Raw genomic sequence first — 14,163 nt, forward strand, 5'->3', positions numbered from 1 at the left:
CTAGAAAAAACCCTAGAATCCGAGCAGTGCACGAAGATCTACGACCAAAAACTGACCATAGCGGCCTGTCAACTCGACCAAATCAGATGGGACTTGACCTGTAGCATGCCCTAACATAATAGAACCTTTCTCTATCATCAGTTGACCATTCGGCAGGTGTCAAGAGGGTCCCCATTAGAAAAGCTAGGTTTTTGGCAGATGATAGAATTTGGTTCTGACTCCATAGATAGCTTGCCTACGAGGTTTATATACAATGTATATGATTGGTTTCGTGAAATCAATCAAGCAAAACCCTCGAAAAGCAGAAAACGGCTTGAAGGCTACAAAGCGTCAAATTCGACATACAAGGTCAAACTGACTCCAAATGAGCCAGGATTGGATGAGTTGCTTCATGACTATGTTGTGGACAAGTCCAAAGCCTCACAAGTGACAAACCAACTCAACAGCGGTGTAGTCACAGAAATCGGTGATTTTAGAGTCGACAAAGCACAAAGTGATGCCGACAAGACCAAACTTGACCAAATTCAATTTAAGATTTGTTTTAGGTGTATAGAATGTGTTTAGGTCAATATTCTTAAGTTTTGCAAGAAAATTGTGACTGCTGTAAATAATCGCAATTATTTACTTTTGCACTATTTTTGCTTGGAAATTGTATCATCACCTCACCTATCATGTGCACACACCTATTACATGCTAAAAATCAAGCATGAGCCAAGATGAGCACCTATAACTTGGAAAATTGCCAAAAAACGCAAAGAAGTCTTTGCAAGTGAATTTTTGAGTTATGAACCACAATTTTGATCAAAATCACCCCATATCACATACACAAGGCCTATACAATGCTTAGAACCAATTTGTACCAAAAAATATTGATTTTCATAGAAAAGTTAATAATCGCGATTATTTATTTTCTAGCCAAAATGGAAGAATGTTGATATTTTTCCATCATACATCCAAAGTACATGATGTGTTAAGCCCATTAGTCAAGTTCGAACCAATTTGGAGCTCAAAATCTCAAATTTCCGTTATATCTACTATTTCAGAGACCTAAAATCAAAATCTGGTACCATTTTCACCCTATGCATCCAAATGAGCCCATATTTCACTCAGAGCATGTGTTTGGTATATACTTCAAGCCTATGATGCCAAGTTTGCAAAACGTTGGAGAAATTACTCAGCTGTAAATAATCGCGATTATTTACTTTGGTTGCAAATTTTTGTTTAAACTTTACAATTTTGTTCCTTGCATGTTTTTATGCATCTATGCTTGTTCAAAAATTGATTTGAAGCAAATTGGACCAAAATTGTCAGCATTTTAGACTAAAAGACACTTCGGAGAAAAATCCGTCAAATCTGCTAACTTTCACACTCTATTCACTGAACAGGAGCCATGCAAGCAGCAGAGAGGGCCAAGAAGAAGCTCAACCAGAAAGAAAAGTTGCAAGAACTACCAACATACCAACTGGACCCCGATTCAGTCAAAACCACCAAGGCAACCTATCTCTCAAAGGAATAGCTTGAGGAGCATCACACCATAGTGTTCACTGGCAGATTCAAGAGCGAGGAGGGACATCAAGTAGAGTTGCAACTCCTACCCAAAAAAAGTATATGATGTCACCGCAAAGCCCGAAACCAAAGAAGCCAATCGACGGCTAGGACCCAGAGATGTTATGAACAAGAGCGTGCGGAGTGGACTTCCAAAAAGCTTACGAGATTTTGTCCACTATCAAGAAATATGGAACAATACAGATTTCTGACCCACAAGGGAACAAACTTGAGTGGCCACCTTTGCAGACCTTATTCATAAACAGGTTGAAGAGCCAGCCAGGTTATGCCACCAACACTTCCATTTCCTTGCTAAGAGACCGCCAAGGTATACAACGCCAAACCATGCGATTGCCACCACCTTCACGCAAGTCCTCAAGTCAACAACCAGGCAGCCGATTGACCATGCACAATATGTTTTGACCACTTTGAAAGGAATAAAGAAAGAAGGAAAGATCACATACCTGGGTGCACCAGAGGTGTTGACAAGGATTGCATACCATGCCATCCGCATGGTCGACAACCTACCACCTGTCCCAGATCAGAACACTTGGATAGTGTCAACTCAACCATCTTCTCGAGCCACAAGATCTGCCAAAAGATCGTACAAGTCAGATGAAGAGTCTGTTGAAAGCTCGTTAGAATGGCACAGTAGTGAGAGCTCGGATAATGAAGAAAAAAGAGCACGATGGGAGGAAATGAAGAGAAAAGTCGTGGTAGCACACCAAGAAGAGGCTGTTCAAAAGAAAGCCCGGTTTGAAAGAGAGAAAAACTCATACCAATGCAGGTACCAAGCATAAGGAAAGGACCCGAAAAAGTGGGTGCCTAGTGGGCTTAAGGGACCAAGAACCAAGCATCACACCAAGAAGTAGACTGAAGAACCCATGGAAGTACTAGAACGGATGTACCAAGAAGCAGAAGCTCTAAAGCTGAAAGAAACCAAAGAAGCGGCGAGAAAAGCAAAAGAGGTGGCATAACATCAAGAGCATGCAGAGAAAGCCATTGCACAAGGAGAAGAACAACGTGCTCAAGGTTATGTGTCCCCCCGCATCTCTTCTCCTGTTTCTGAACACTAGGATCACCCAATGCCGAGTCCACCACCATCACCGACAGTTAGAACCACAACAACTGAGCCAACAAAAGAAGCAGAACCTAAACAGGAAAAAGCTGTCGAAACTACACAAGAATATGAACAGCAAGAAGCAGCAGAATCAGCACAACAAGAAGCTGTCTCTACTGAAGAGAATCAAATAGAGAAAAAGCCAAAGACAGAAAAGGCAGCCAGTCCTGCACCAGAAGAGGACTCCGCAAAATTTGAGCACACAAGAGAACAAGTGGCTGAGGAAACACCCTCTACCTCAACACAGCAAGATAAGACCGGGGCACCATCCTCTACCTTAACTGAAAGAGATCAGCAGCCATAGGGCAACAACAGCAACCATCAGCCATGACGCAGCCAGAGGTAAAAGAATCTGCAGAAACATCAAGGCAACTAACACAAAGAGAAGATTGGCAACAATCGAATGATGAAGTCATCCTGCAAGTGAACGAATATGCTAAGCAAATACAGGAGATGACAGAAAGACTTCGCTCAGCAGCACTTGGCCATAGCACTCAGTTTGCCAAAGAGTTAGAGATGGTGATTGACGCACTCCAAGGGGAGATGGACGACAGACTCAATGTCATCATCAATCTACAGAGGCAAGTGCAGGAATTAAGAGCAAAAGCTGAACAACATCAGCACCGCAAGTGATAAGAAACATAAAGAAATGGAGGAATTGGGTGAGTTGCTCACAAAACTGTCGGATGCATGCAAAGCGAAGGATGATCAGCTGACGGAAATTACAAATGAACTTCTATCTACAATCCTATCAGCTCAAAAGATCCAGGTACAGTTAGATGTAGCCAATGCTTCCCTACAGTACTCAGAACAAAGAATCAATGATCAGGCGATATTCTTGAAGCAAATATGAGAGAATCCAACCGTCGCCTTATTCAAGGGAACATATGAGGTCTACAAGGCGTTAGAAAAGAAAAATAAATACCTCGAGCTGGAGCTGAAATTAGAGCAGTCTCAGTGCTGAGACCTGGCCTTGATGCTGGTCCAAAGAGAAGACGATCTGTTAAAGGAGATAGCTGAACTCAAACGAGTCAACCAGCTACTGAGAGAGGGAAGGACAGAAACGCAAGAAGAGGTAGGCACTTCGGAGCAACCTCAGATAGAAATCCCCTCAATATCATTTGCTGGCATGGAGACACAGTCCGCAGTAGAGCTGAGCGGCGAGGAAGAATTTCAAGTACTAATTACCAAAGTAGACACGGTGCCCATGGTCCAGCTCTCACAGGCTGAAGAAGATGCATTGAAGGAAAAAGTTACACAATGGGTAGATGAGCAGTGGAAGGTAGTAGTGGATTGGGAGCTGAGAGTACTTCATTCCGTCAATATCACACAACTCACTCCCAATCAAATAAATGCGCAATGGCACCAACAATCCCTACCCTACCTTTTGATTAAAGTTGAGTTGATGCAAGTAAAAGAAAGGCTTTACACCGACATGCAAGTCGAGGGCGTAGATAATGACCACCCAAAGTGGAGGTTGAGCTGGCTGACCAAGAATTTCAGGTACTTGATTCTGTTCACAAGAGCATCTACAGCCCTGCAAAAGGATCCTACCTTCTGTCTTGTATCAGGAGTAAGGACCTGGATAGCACATGAAGCACTACAAACGAAGCGGCCAACTTGGCCGAATTACCCCAGATTGCCTGGTCCAAAAAAGGGACAACCGACTGAAGAATACATGGTCAAAACCCTAAAGGGCGCCATGTCATTCTTTAAAAGTCTACCAGATTTATCATGTGCTATGCTATACAAAATCTGCCGAATGTTGCTTACCTGTATCGAAGTGTTCAATGAGCCAGAGCAAGCAGGTGCCCCTTGGATGTCGTTCCTCGAGGGTAACAAAGGGTTGTGCTATGATCTCAGTGGCTAACCTTCTGAAGAAGTCCTCTATGGCTTCTACGCCAGGTGCATGTTTCTACCTCCTCACAATATGTTGGCGTTCGAGGAAGCGTTTTACACGGGATTCTTCACTTGGCAAATGAAGATATTTGCGCCAGTGATCAGCAACCTGACCTCAAGGTTTGTAGACTACTCAGCAGTGGAGCTGAAAAACATAGTAACTATGCAGTTCTTGCAAGTGCCAGATAAGGAACGGAAAATCAGATATCAAAAGGCTCTAACAGTGCTTAAAGACCGCCTGTCAGTCGCCAATCAGAAGACTACTTCAGCCCATAAAGCTGTGTCAAGGGACGACACAGACGAGGAGGGGGAGAATGTTAGCAGCAAGCTAACACAGATACCACGGATACCATTTTTCATTGTAAAAACACTTATTATTTTGATAAATCGAGAATATTATAACTCTTATTTTTTCGGATAAACCTTGTAATTGATGAGCCGGGGCTACAAGCTTCTAAATTGTATCAACCTGTTATTACCCATCTTTGGTAGAACTCCCAAACTATTAGTTTTGACCACCGAAAACTTTGGCTAAGGTATAAAAGCCAATTTTTGTAAGTTATTATTAAGTTTTGGATAATGAAATACACAGCGTGAGCTAACGACGCTCACTTCTCTCCTTCTCGCGCTTCCTACTCTCTCCCCGGTTGACATATTGCAGTCGCGTTTGTTGTATTGCAACCGCAGGTAAGAGCTCTAGCATTGACGTAAGCACATCACGGTATTTCGTAGCTTTTGGCGTCGCCGACCCGCGACCTAATTTCATCATAACTAGGAATTTATACTTTCAAATAAAAAACTAAGCATAGGAGTGGTATTGGAGCATCATTGCTAAGCATTTAGATGCATTCTGGGTCGAAAACGACTAAGTCAAAAATCCACTGCCGTTAATAATCGCGATTTTGACACTCGACCTAAAGTGGGATTTGATACCATAAGCATGTGTGCTTAGGTCTTATAAACATGTCCTAGAAGTTTCGTTACGTTTGGATGTCATTTGATACCGCAACATATGTGATTTGTTTGCCAATGAGCGAGTGGCTTTTAGTGATTTCTGTCACTTGAGTGTAGCATGAGTTAGATACGAGTTGTTAGTTGTTTTCCGAGAAATTGACACCCTCTTGTAGCCTCTATGCACTAGTCGAATCAGCTTCATCCCATGGATTGACAATTTAATTGTGGTTCTTGATAATACTACAATAAGATAAGATAGTGAGGTTAAACACGCATCCCAGAGTAGCAATAGTAAATCTTTGTGAGTTCGAAGTTCTTTTGGTTTGAAAAAAGCTTCTTTCTATAACTCAATCTCTTTGCCACTTGTACACTTTTTTCATTTGTCTAAGAATGTGCCACCTGCCTTATGGATGTGTAGTTTTAATATTCAAACAATGTATTTTGCAAACAAATGTACTAGGTTGAGAGTTTTTGTAGATTTATATTCCAAATTATGTTCTTAACATATTGACTTCTTGGATGGAGAGGAGGCGGTTTGCACACACCCAAAATGTAGCAATTTTTGATTTTTTTTTTGTGGGGGGGGGGAGAGAGAGAGAGAGAGAGATTTTGCATCCTCTCCACCAAAGCATGTATTTTAGATCCTAGTTCCACCTAGCGCATAGAGTACGTACATTAGCAATCAAATAAAGCATGCATTGGAAGCGCTCATAGTAGTCACACCTACAACCTCCAAGCCTTATGACCTAAACCTTTGCCTCACTTTATGCATCCAAGCCTTGCATTTCTTTACAAAATCAATTGGTTACCTCTATATACACACACACACACACACTGGTGCGACCTCTTATACCTGGTTGTTAAAAGCTTGCGCGGTAAAAATCCAAAAACATGCTACTTTTTCCAATGGCTACATCGCATGTTTCTTGCCCCTTGATTTTGTTGGACGTTTTTTGCGTGATGTAGTGCATGAAGCCCTTGCAAAGAGCTAGGCGGGATGGGGCTCTTAGGGAGTGGTCATATGATGCATAGTTATCAATTGCTTTTTGACATTATTGTACCTCATGCATGGTCACATGTGCACCAATTATTTATCTTATATGCAACTATGCAAGGCCTTTTGTAACTATGCCGATTGTGGCATAGATACTCCCCACACGAGGGGGTAATCGTAAGAGAGAGGGTGATTAGGTCCTTTGGAAGAGAGAGGGTGCTCCCCACACGAGGGGGATAATCATAAGAGAGAGGGTGCTCCCCTCATCACTAAAGGGCATGGGGTATTAAATGAAGGTCCGGTTATGGGATCGTCGGCAGGCGAGTGGAAACACGGACATCGAGAGATCACGGACTATTAGATCGTCGAAAAGTAAATTCGGACAATAAAAAGAAAATCCGGACGAAAACTGCAATGATATCTGAGTTTATTTATTATGCTTAAGTCTCCCATAGTGGTCACAATGTGCGTGCGGGTGAGGTGGATAGGGCATAAGCCTCCCGTGAGGGAGGTCCCGGTTTGAATCGCGGGGGTGCATGGGAGGTCGTGCTTTATTGTGAACCACACATACGCCTCGAGATCCACGCGAAGATCAACAGCCGTTGATCTCACCGCTTGGCCTCGTGCCCTTTAGTGCTAAGGGGGTGTTCCCCACACAAGGAGGGTAATTGTAAGAGAGAGGGTGATTAGACCTTTTGGGAAAGACAACACCGATGGTCTAAAAAATGTTAACCACCCCCCCCCCCCCCCCCCCCTCCCAAAAAAAAATAAAAATTCATCACTAAGATCCTTCGCGTGACTACAAACCTTGACTTGCTTTTGACTTAGCTTTTGGGGGAGGCGTTTCCGCAGCCCTTTTATACGAGGTCTTTCGCGAAGGAGAGCGACAGCGCGATTTGTGAGGGTTGGCCGGTTTCTGCACATCATGGAGGAGCTGATCCTGGATGGGGCACGGCGGGACCTTCTCCATATCTTGTATCATCCGTACGTGCTACTGCATCAGGGCGCGGCGGCTCGGTGCTGTGATGAGCGGCAAATGCAGGTCGATGAGGCTTATGTTGCGCGGGTGGCCACCGCGCGCGTGTAGCCCGGACGAACTGGATGTGGTGCTTTTGGCTCTCGTCCATGTGCGAGTGCTTCTCCAGGACATGGGCCTTGTGCAATTTCATCATGGGATGTTCCAGGCGCTCCATGTCCCTCTGCTTACCAAAAGCAAGTGGCGGCAACGATTTGTTGGCGGGGAACTAGACTAGGGCTCACCACTCCTCTTGAACCTGCTTGGGGTTTGCAAGACGGCTCTCAAATGCCAAGCGGCCATGCTGAGTGCACCTCTCATTCTGGATCACGGCTCCTTGAAGGTGCACCTGTCCTCGTTGCTCATTTTCTGCACCGACTTTGACGACACCTGCACGTGTGAGGACACCACGGAGATCGTGGTCGACATCACCAACAATGCGGCACGCTGGGCCACATCATGGATGATGTAGCATCTGCAGAAGAAGGGCATATGGACCGGCAAGGCAGCTCAGATGAGGACACCCTCCATGCCACTCTCCTCTCTCTGGAGGAGCCCGAGAAGCGGGCAGACCAGCAGGTCATCAGGGAGGGCCTACTCAAAGGCATCACCAAGGACGACCTCAGAAAGGTGGCAAAGGAGCGAGTTGCCCTCCGCCCTAACTGTGGGGAGCTCCTTGAAAGGCTGGCCAAAAGTAATGTGCCCATTCATGTCATTTCCTCCAACTGGTCACACGATCTCATTCTAGAGAGCTTGCCACGGGGTCTGCAGTAGCTGAGCATTCACTCCAATGATCTTAAATATGACAGCCATGGCACATGTGATGGTACATTCACCCTCCTTGTCCGAGACTCCTCTTACAAGGAGCGCATATTGCGCCTGGCTGTTCGACAAGCGCATCATGGCAGCAGGAGCTTTGTGGTTTATGTTGGGGACAGCATCAACGATTTGCTGGCTCTTTTGGAGGCCGATGTTGGGATTGTCATGGGAGATGATGCCCTCCTGCAAAATGTCTTGTCCAAAAACAAGATAGAGCTGGCTCCCCTGTCAATAGCAGCGTCCTCGATGCTGCAAAGGGTGATCACTGGTGGGGAGCTTCCAAGCTTCCGTCAAAGTGGAAAGCTGTTCCATGCAATCTATGGATGGGAAGATGTCGAGCAGTTCCTGTTCAGTCTTTGAGAGAATCTTTGGCCTGGAATTGATGAAGGGCACGGTGCACCTTGGTTGCAATAAAACATTGTCAACGAATGCTGCGAATATCAAGGCAAACCATCAGGGCCTTTTTGGGAGAATAGTAACATAGTGCTCCGGCATACTCTGTTTTTGCAGTTCATCCCCTCCTTTTGTGCATGTCTTGATACAACAGTGATTGTTGTTCACAATCTCCTCTGTGGACACCCTACTCGCAGGATCTTTTACGATAGCTTGTTTCTGTAGAGTTGTATTAGAATTAAGGATCATTAATGAAAGAAAAGAATGTGCAATCACAACCTCTAACTTGCCGGAGGATTGTACTTACATTACATAAGTATATGCCGGATCAATTCAGCAACAATGTTATTAAATGAACCCCAATTATGCAGCACGAGCTAAGGAAGAAATAGATAAATTGCTGCATGTAGGCTTTAATGGCTTTGTACATGGAACATCACTTTTGCGTTTGTGTATGCTTTCTAACATGCATTGTAATTGGGGTAGATTTTGGTCTTTGGGAGGCTGTCCGGGGGATCTTTTTCACAGGATTCTACATCAGATAATGTCCTATTGCTGTTTTCTGAGTCACGTGTTGAGAATTGACAAGTTGTATGAGAAGTGATTTCTACATGTTAATAAATTGTATCTCAAAAATGCAAGGATTGTTGATTACAGTTGTTTGGAGTAGTTCAACGAAGAGCTTCGATACCCTCTATGGAGACCCCAACCGGTGCATGAACACAAGCGTAGGTTTTGAGTGGGCCACAAGGGTTGTCAATTCCTAGAATCAGACCAGTTGCATGAGAAGCGGATTTGTTTGTTGGCACCAAGCAGGCAGTGATATAGAGGTGGAGCCTATCAAATGATGTAAGGCCTTTTAAATCTATTTTAAGGTTCTTTCCTTCGTAATAAAAGTAGTGCTGGCATGTTGGCAATAGCAGCAATGCGATCGAGGTACAGCTGGCTCTCTCTTGATGTAGGGCATTTGAGGACAACTTTATGGGGAGAGACATCATCAGAGACACCACGAGGCACCGGGACAGCTTATGCCACCTGTGATTGGATATAGGTGGGAGAGCTTGTCGAGCAAAGACGAGATAAGAGCATAGGGGCAGAGGGCCAAGAGGAGTAGGAGTCCTATTTAGAGATGAGTTACAGCCGCTTGTGCACATCGTCTTGAGAGATGATCAGGTCAGATACATGTGGGTAAGATTGAGGGTTGAGACAGGAAGATTCTTGTACATTGCTATATGTTATTTTGTCCCCAACACATAAGTATATACCGCACCTAGAGGATAGTCCCCTTTCTCTGCAGTAGACAAGGAAATATTGGAGTTTTCTAGAGATGGTGATATCATTCTCTTGGGGGACTTTAATGTCTGCATGAGAAATCATCAAACAATTTTTTATGATATCTCGGATGAGATATTGAAAGAGCTTCCTTTACCCATACCCTCCCGTCCCTGGGAAAGCATTGCCATGGATTTCATTTTTGACCTTCCCAGGTTTCAAAGTGGGAATGATGGCATTTGGATAGTCATCGACAGATTCAGTAAGCAGGCTCACTTCATTCCGGAAAAGAAGATACGCCTGATCATTTGGCAAGGCTGTTTGTTTCGCATATTTTTCCGTTCCATGGCATGCCTGAGGCCATAGTCTCGGACAGAAATCCCCGATTCACTAGTTTGTTTTGGAGAGCAATCTGGGAGAACATTGGCACGCTGTTGCAGTTCTCGTCCTCATTCAAGCCACAGACATACGGGAAATCTGAGATAGCCAATTCAGTAGTTTTGGATTTATTGAAGTGTTACATTTTGGAACAAAAGACGCAGTGAAAAACTACTTGTTCTCGATGGAATTTGCCTACAACAACATAGTTCATTCATCGACGAGGAAGGCGCCATTTGAAGTAATCGAGGATGCTAAGAAGGTTCCTCCATTTCTAAGCACCAAAAATAAGATTTTTGAAGTGGATCATTATACAAGAGATCTAGACAATGCTTTTGCCAAGGTGCGCGAGGCTCTTGGAAAGTCTCAAGCACCGCATAAGAAGGCAGCCAATAAACATTAACGCGACTTGTAGCTGAAGGAAGATGATTGGGTGCTCTTACGGTTTGAGAAGGCAGGCCTAAGAAAACGAAAGGGAAAGGAGCGGCTTTTTCCAAAGCTAAGTATGCGGTACTATTAACCCTTTTCAGATTCAAGAGAAGATAAATGATGTATCCTTGAGATTGAAGTTGCCTGATACTTGGAAGATTTACAACGCTTTTCATGTAAGTCTCTTGAAACCTTTCAAGGGTGAGGTGCCAATCGACAGGGAGCCTTAGGAGGAAGAAGTGAAAAAGAGCAAGGAGATTCTAGTTATAGAACAGATATTGACTCACTAAGAAAGAAAAGTGAAAGGTAAAATGAACGGCGGTTCTTACTTAGTCAAGAACTCACCGGCATTGAATGCGAAGTGGATGATGGAGGAGGACCTAGCAGATACTCCTCAAATACTAGAACTTTACCTTGAGGCTTTCGGTCTAACTTCAACTATTCCGAGAGATCTCGGAGATCGACTGCACAAGAGGGGAGTTACTCCGCTCTTTTGTCACAAGTTACCCAGATGGAAGAAAGTCATTGCTTTTCCTTTTGGATTTCAAGGATAGTGATGGGACTGACAGTATTTTGCTGGATGACTTTGTACTTTGAATTGAGAATTCCTGAAACAAATATGATTTACGTGTGCTCTCTCATGTGAGAAGTGTCTGGGTGCATGTTTGAAAGACGAAATGGCTGTAGCATTTCGGCCTTGTGATTCCAGACGAGATGGACATGATAGCAATAAGAATTAGCGAATCCTGACATCAGTGAGATCTGGGATAGATTAGATGCGATTGCTAAACACGTTGCTAACATATCATGGTCCGATATCTCGACGGACTTTATGTGATTTGTTTTGAATGTTCAGTGACTGTCATCTTGCACAGTGTCTATTGAACTGGTTTCTGGCTCTTTTGGTTTTGCAGGCGTAATCGAGGGCGATTACAATTCTTTCAAGAGGGGGAAGCACCGGCCATGGGGCTCGAAACCCTAAAAGACAGAAGCTTGAACCCTGAAGGATATTTTTGTAAAATGCATTGACATGCTGACGTGGCAGTCCGTACGGATGGTGACGTGATAGGACTGTACAGATTTTCCGTAAAATGTGTTGACGTGGCAAGCTGTACGGATATCCGGAAATTTTGCCTGTTGCTTTTGGAAGTCCCTAGCGCTAGCTTTGAGGACAGATGCTTTTGGGAGAAAGTGCTTTGAATTGATTGCTTTTGGGACATCCCTTGTAAGAATAAAAGAGCCCCTGGGGCCTCACGCTGCAGAGCATCTGCAAAGTCTGAGAACAGAGGTCCCTTGGGAGTTGTACTTTGCAATGATTAATGATAAAGAAATACCGAAAAGGGCGCCAGTCTTTGGGGCCAATGCTTCTAGGCGCAGAACTCTGTCGTGACGTGTCGACTCTCTCTTTCTCTTTCTATTAAAACTCAGTGATTTTTGAAGTTTCTGTTCGTGTTTTGCTATTGATTTCTTGCTTGGAGTATCCAAGCCTGTTACACATATTATGAAAAAAGGTCCATGTCTTTCCCAAGACAAGTTTCTTGGCACAAAGGATCTCAATGAGATATGGAAATGCCAAGGAAATTTAACCACAATGATATTGTTAGTCAGGGGCTGATGAAAGAAAACGTGCATGAAATCACCTACGCTTTCATATTGAAGGCATGTGACACTACAAAATACACTGATATGGGCAAAATATTTCATGATCATATTATTAGTCAAGGACTGTTGACACGGACTGGTGAAAGAAAACGTACATGAAATCACCTACGCTTTCATCTTGAAGGCATGTGACACTACAAAATACACTGATATGGGCAAAAGATTTCATGATCATATTATTAGTCAAGGACTGTTGAAAAAAAAACATCGTGCTTTGTAATGCCATGGTCAACATGTATGCCGAATGTCTTCTACTTCAGAAATCAGTTGCTTGTCCCGTATCCCCTCTTGTTAGTTAAGGGTTGTTGAAAGAAAACGTCGAGCTTGGAAATTCCTTGGTTGATATGTACGCCGAGCGTGGTGTATTTCAAAAAGCACAGATAGTGCTTAAGGAGCTACCTATTCGGGATGTGGTCTCTTGGAATTCATTGATTACAAGATATGGCGAACAGGGGTAAGGCCAGGAAGCTCTGGGCTGTTTTCAGTGGATGCAAAGCGAGGGCACCTCTCTAGATGCAATCGCTTACGCTTGCATCTTGAAGGTGTGTGGCACCACTCAAGATGTTGATACAGGCAATAGATTTCACAATTATCTACGTTAGCTAGGGGCTGCTGAAAGAAAACGTAGATGAAATCAGTGTGTTTCATCTTAAAGGCATGTGGCGCTACCCAAGACATTGACATGGGCAAAAGAATTCACGATCATATTGCTAGTCAACAACTATTGAAAGAAAACATCGTGCTTGGCAATGCCCTGGTCAACATGTATGCCAAATGTCGTCTATTTCAGGTAGCACAAAAAGTGCTCAAGGAGCTACCTGTCCAGGATACTCTCTCTTGGAGTGTTCTAATTGCAGGTATGCCCAACAGGTGCACTGCCAAGAAGCTCTGGGCCGTTTTCAGAGGATGCAAAGTGAGGGCATCTCTCTAGATGCAATTACCTATGCTTGCATTTTGAAGGCATGTAGCACTACGCAAGACACTGATATGGGAAACAAAATTCAACATGCTATTGTTAGGCAGGGGCTGTTGAAAGAAAATGTAGTGCTTGGTAATACCTTGGTCGATATGTGGTGTACCTAAGAATGCACAAAAAGTGCTTGAGGAGTTGCCTATCCCGTATGAGAGTGTTCCAATTGTGGGATATGCCCAATAGGGGCAATGCCTGGATGCTCTAGGCTGTTTTCAGAGGATGCAAAGTGAGGCCATCTCTCCAGATGCAATTACCTACGCTTGTATTTTGAAGGCATGTGGCACTACACAAGACATTGATATTGGCAAAAGAATTCAGGACGTTAGTGTTAGTCAAGGGCTGTCGAAAGAAAACGTTGTGCTTGGCAATGCCTTGGTCCATATGTATGCCAAATGTGGTCTATTTGAGAGAGTACAGAAAGTGACTGAGGAGCCACCTGTCCAGGATGTTGTCTCTTGGAATTCATTGATTGCAGGATATGCCGAACGGGAGCAAGAAGCTCTGGTCTGTTTTAACCGGATGCAAAGCGAGGGAATCTCTCCAGATACAATCACTTATGCTTGTATCTTGAACACGTGTGGGACCACTCAAGATGCTGAGTCGAGCATCTCTCTAGATACAATCACTTATGCTTGCATCTTGAACATGTGTGGGACCACTCAAGATGCTGATCTGGGAAAAAGAATTCACGATGATATTGTTAGTCATGG

General features: G+C 43.9%; 2 protein-coding genes across 2 annotated transcripts; both read left to right on the top strand.

Moving 5' to 3' along the window:
* Positions 1-7,379: 7,379 nt before the first annotated feature.
* LOC147461983 (bifunctional TH2 protein, mitochondrial-like) lies at positions 7,380-8,367 on the top strand. Its single transcript, XM_086502287.1, has one exon. It carries the CDS (start codon positions 7,987-7,989, stop codon positions 8,299-8,301), a length of 315 nt encoding a protein of 104 aa, XP_086358413.1. The 5' UTR covers positions 7,380-7,986; the 3' UTR covers positions 8,302-8,367.
* LOC147461984 (bifunctional TH2 protein, mitochondrial-like) lies at positions 8,302-9,881 on the top strand (the record flags this gene model as incomplete). The annotated part of the gene is made up of 1 exon (XM_086506861.1): positions 8,302-9,881. A coding segment is annotated over one exon (405 nt), but the record flags the coding sequence as incomplete, so codon positions are not given.
* Positions 9,882-14,163: the final 4,282 nt, after the last annotated feature.

The sequence above is a fragment of the Adiantum capillus-veneris genome, chromosome 3 (genome assembly GCF_014529385.1).
Source record: "Adiantum capillus-veneris isolate H3 chromosome 3, ASM1452938v2, whole genome shotgun sequence".
In the NCBI taxonomy this organism is placed as follows: domain Eukaryota; kingdom Viridiplantae; phylum Streptophyta; class Polypodiopsida; order Polypodiales; family Pteridaceae; genus Adiantum; species Adiantum capillus-veneris.

Bases quoted from the DNA above. Each gene is read 5' to 3' on its own strand.
- LOC147461983 (XM_086502287.1), top strand. From the start codon at position 7,987: ATGGATGATGTAGCATCTGCAGAAGAAGGGCATATGGACCGGCAAGGC.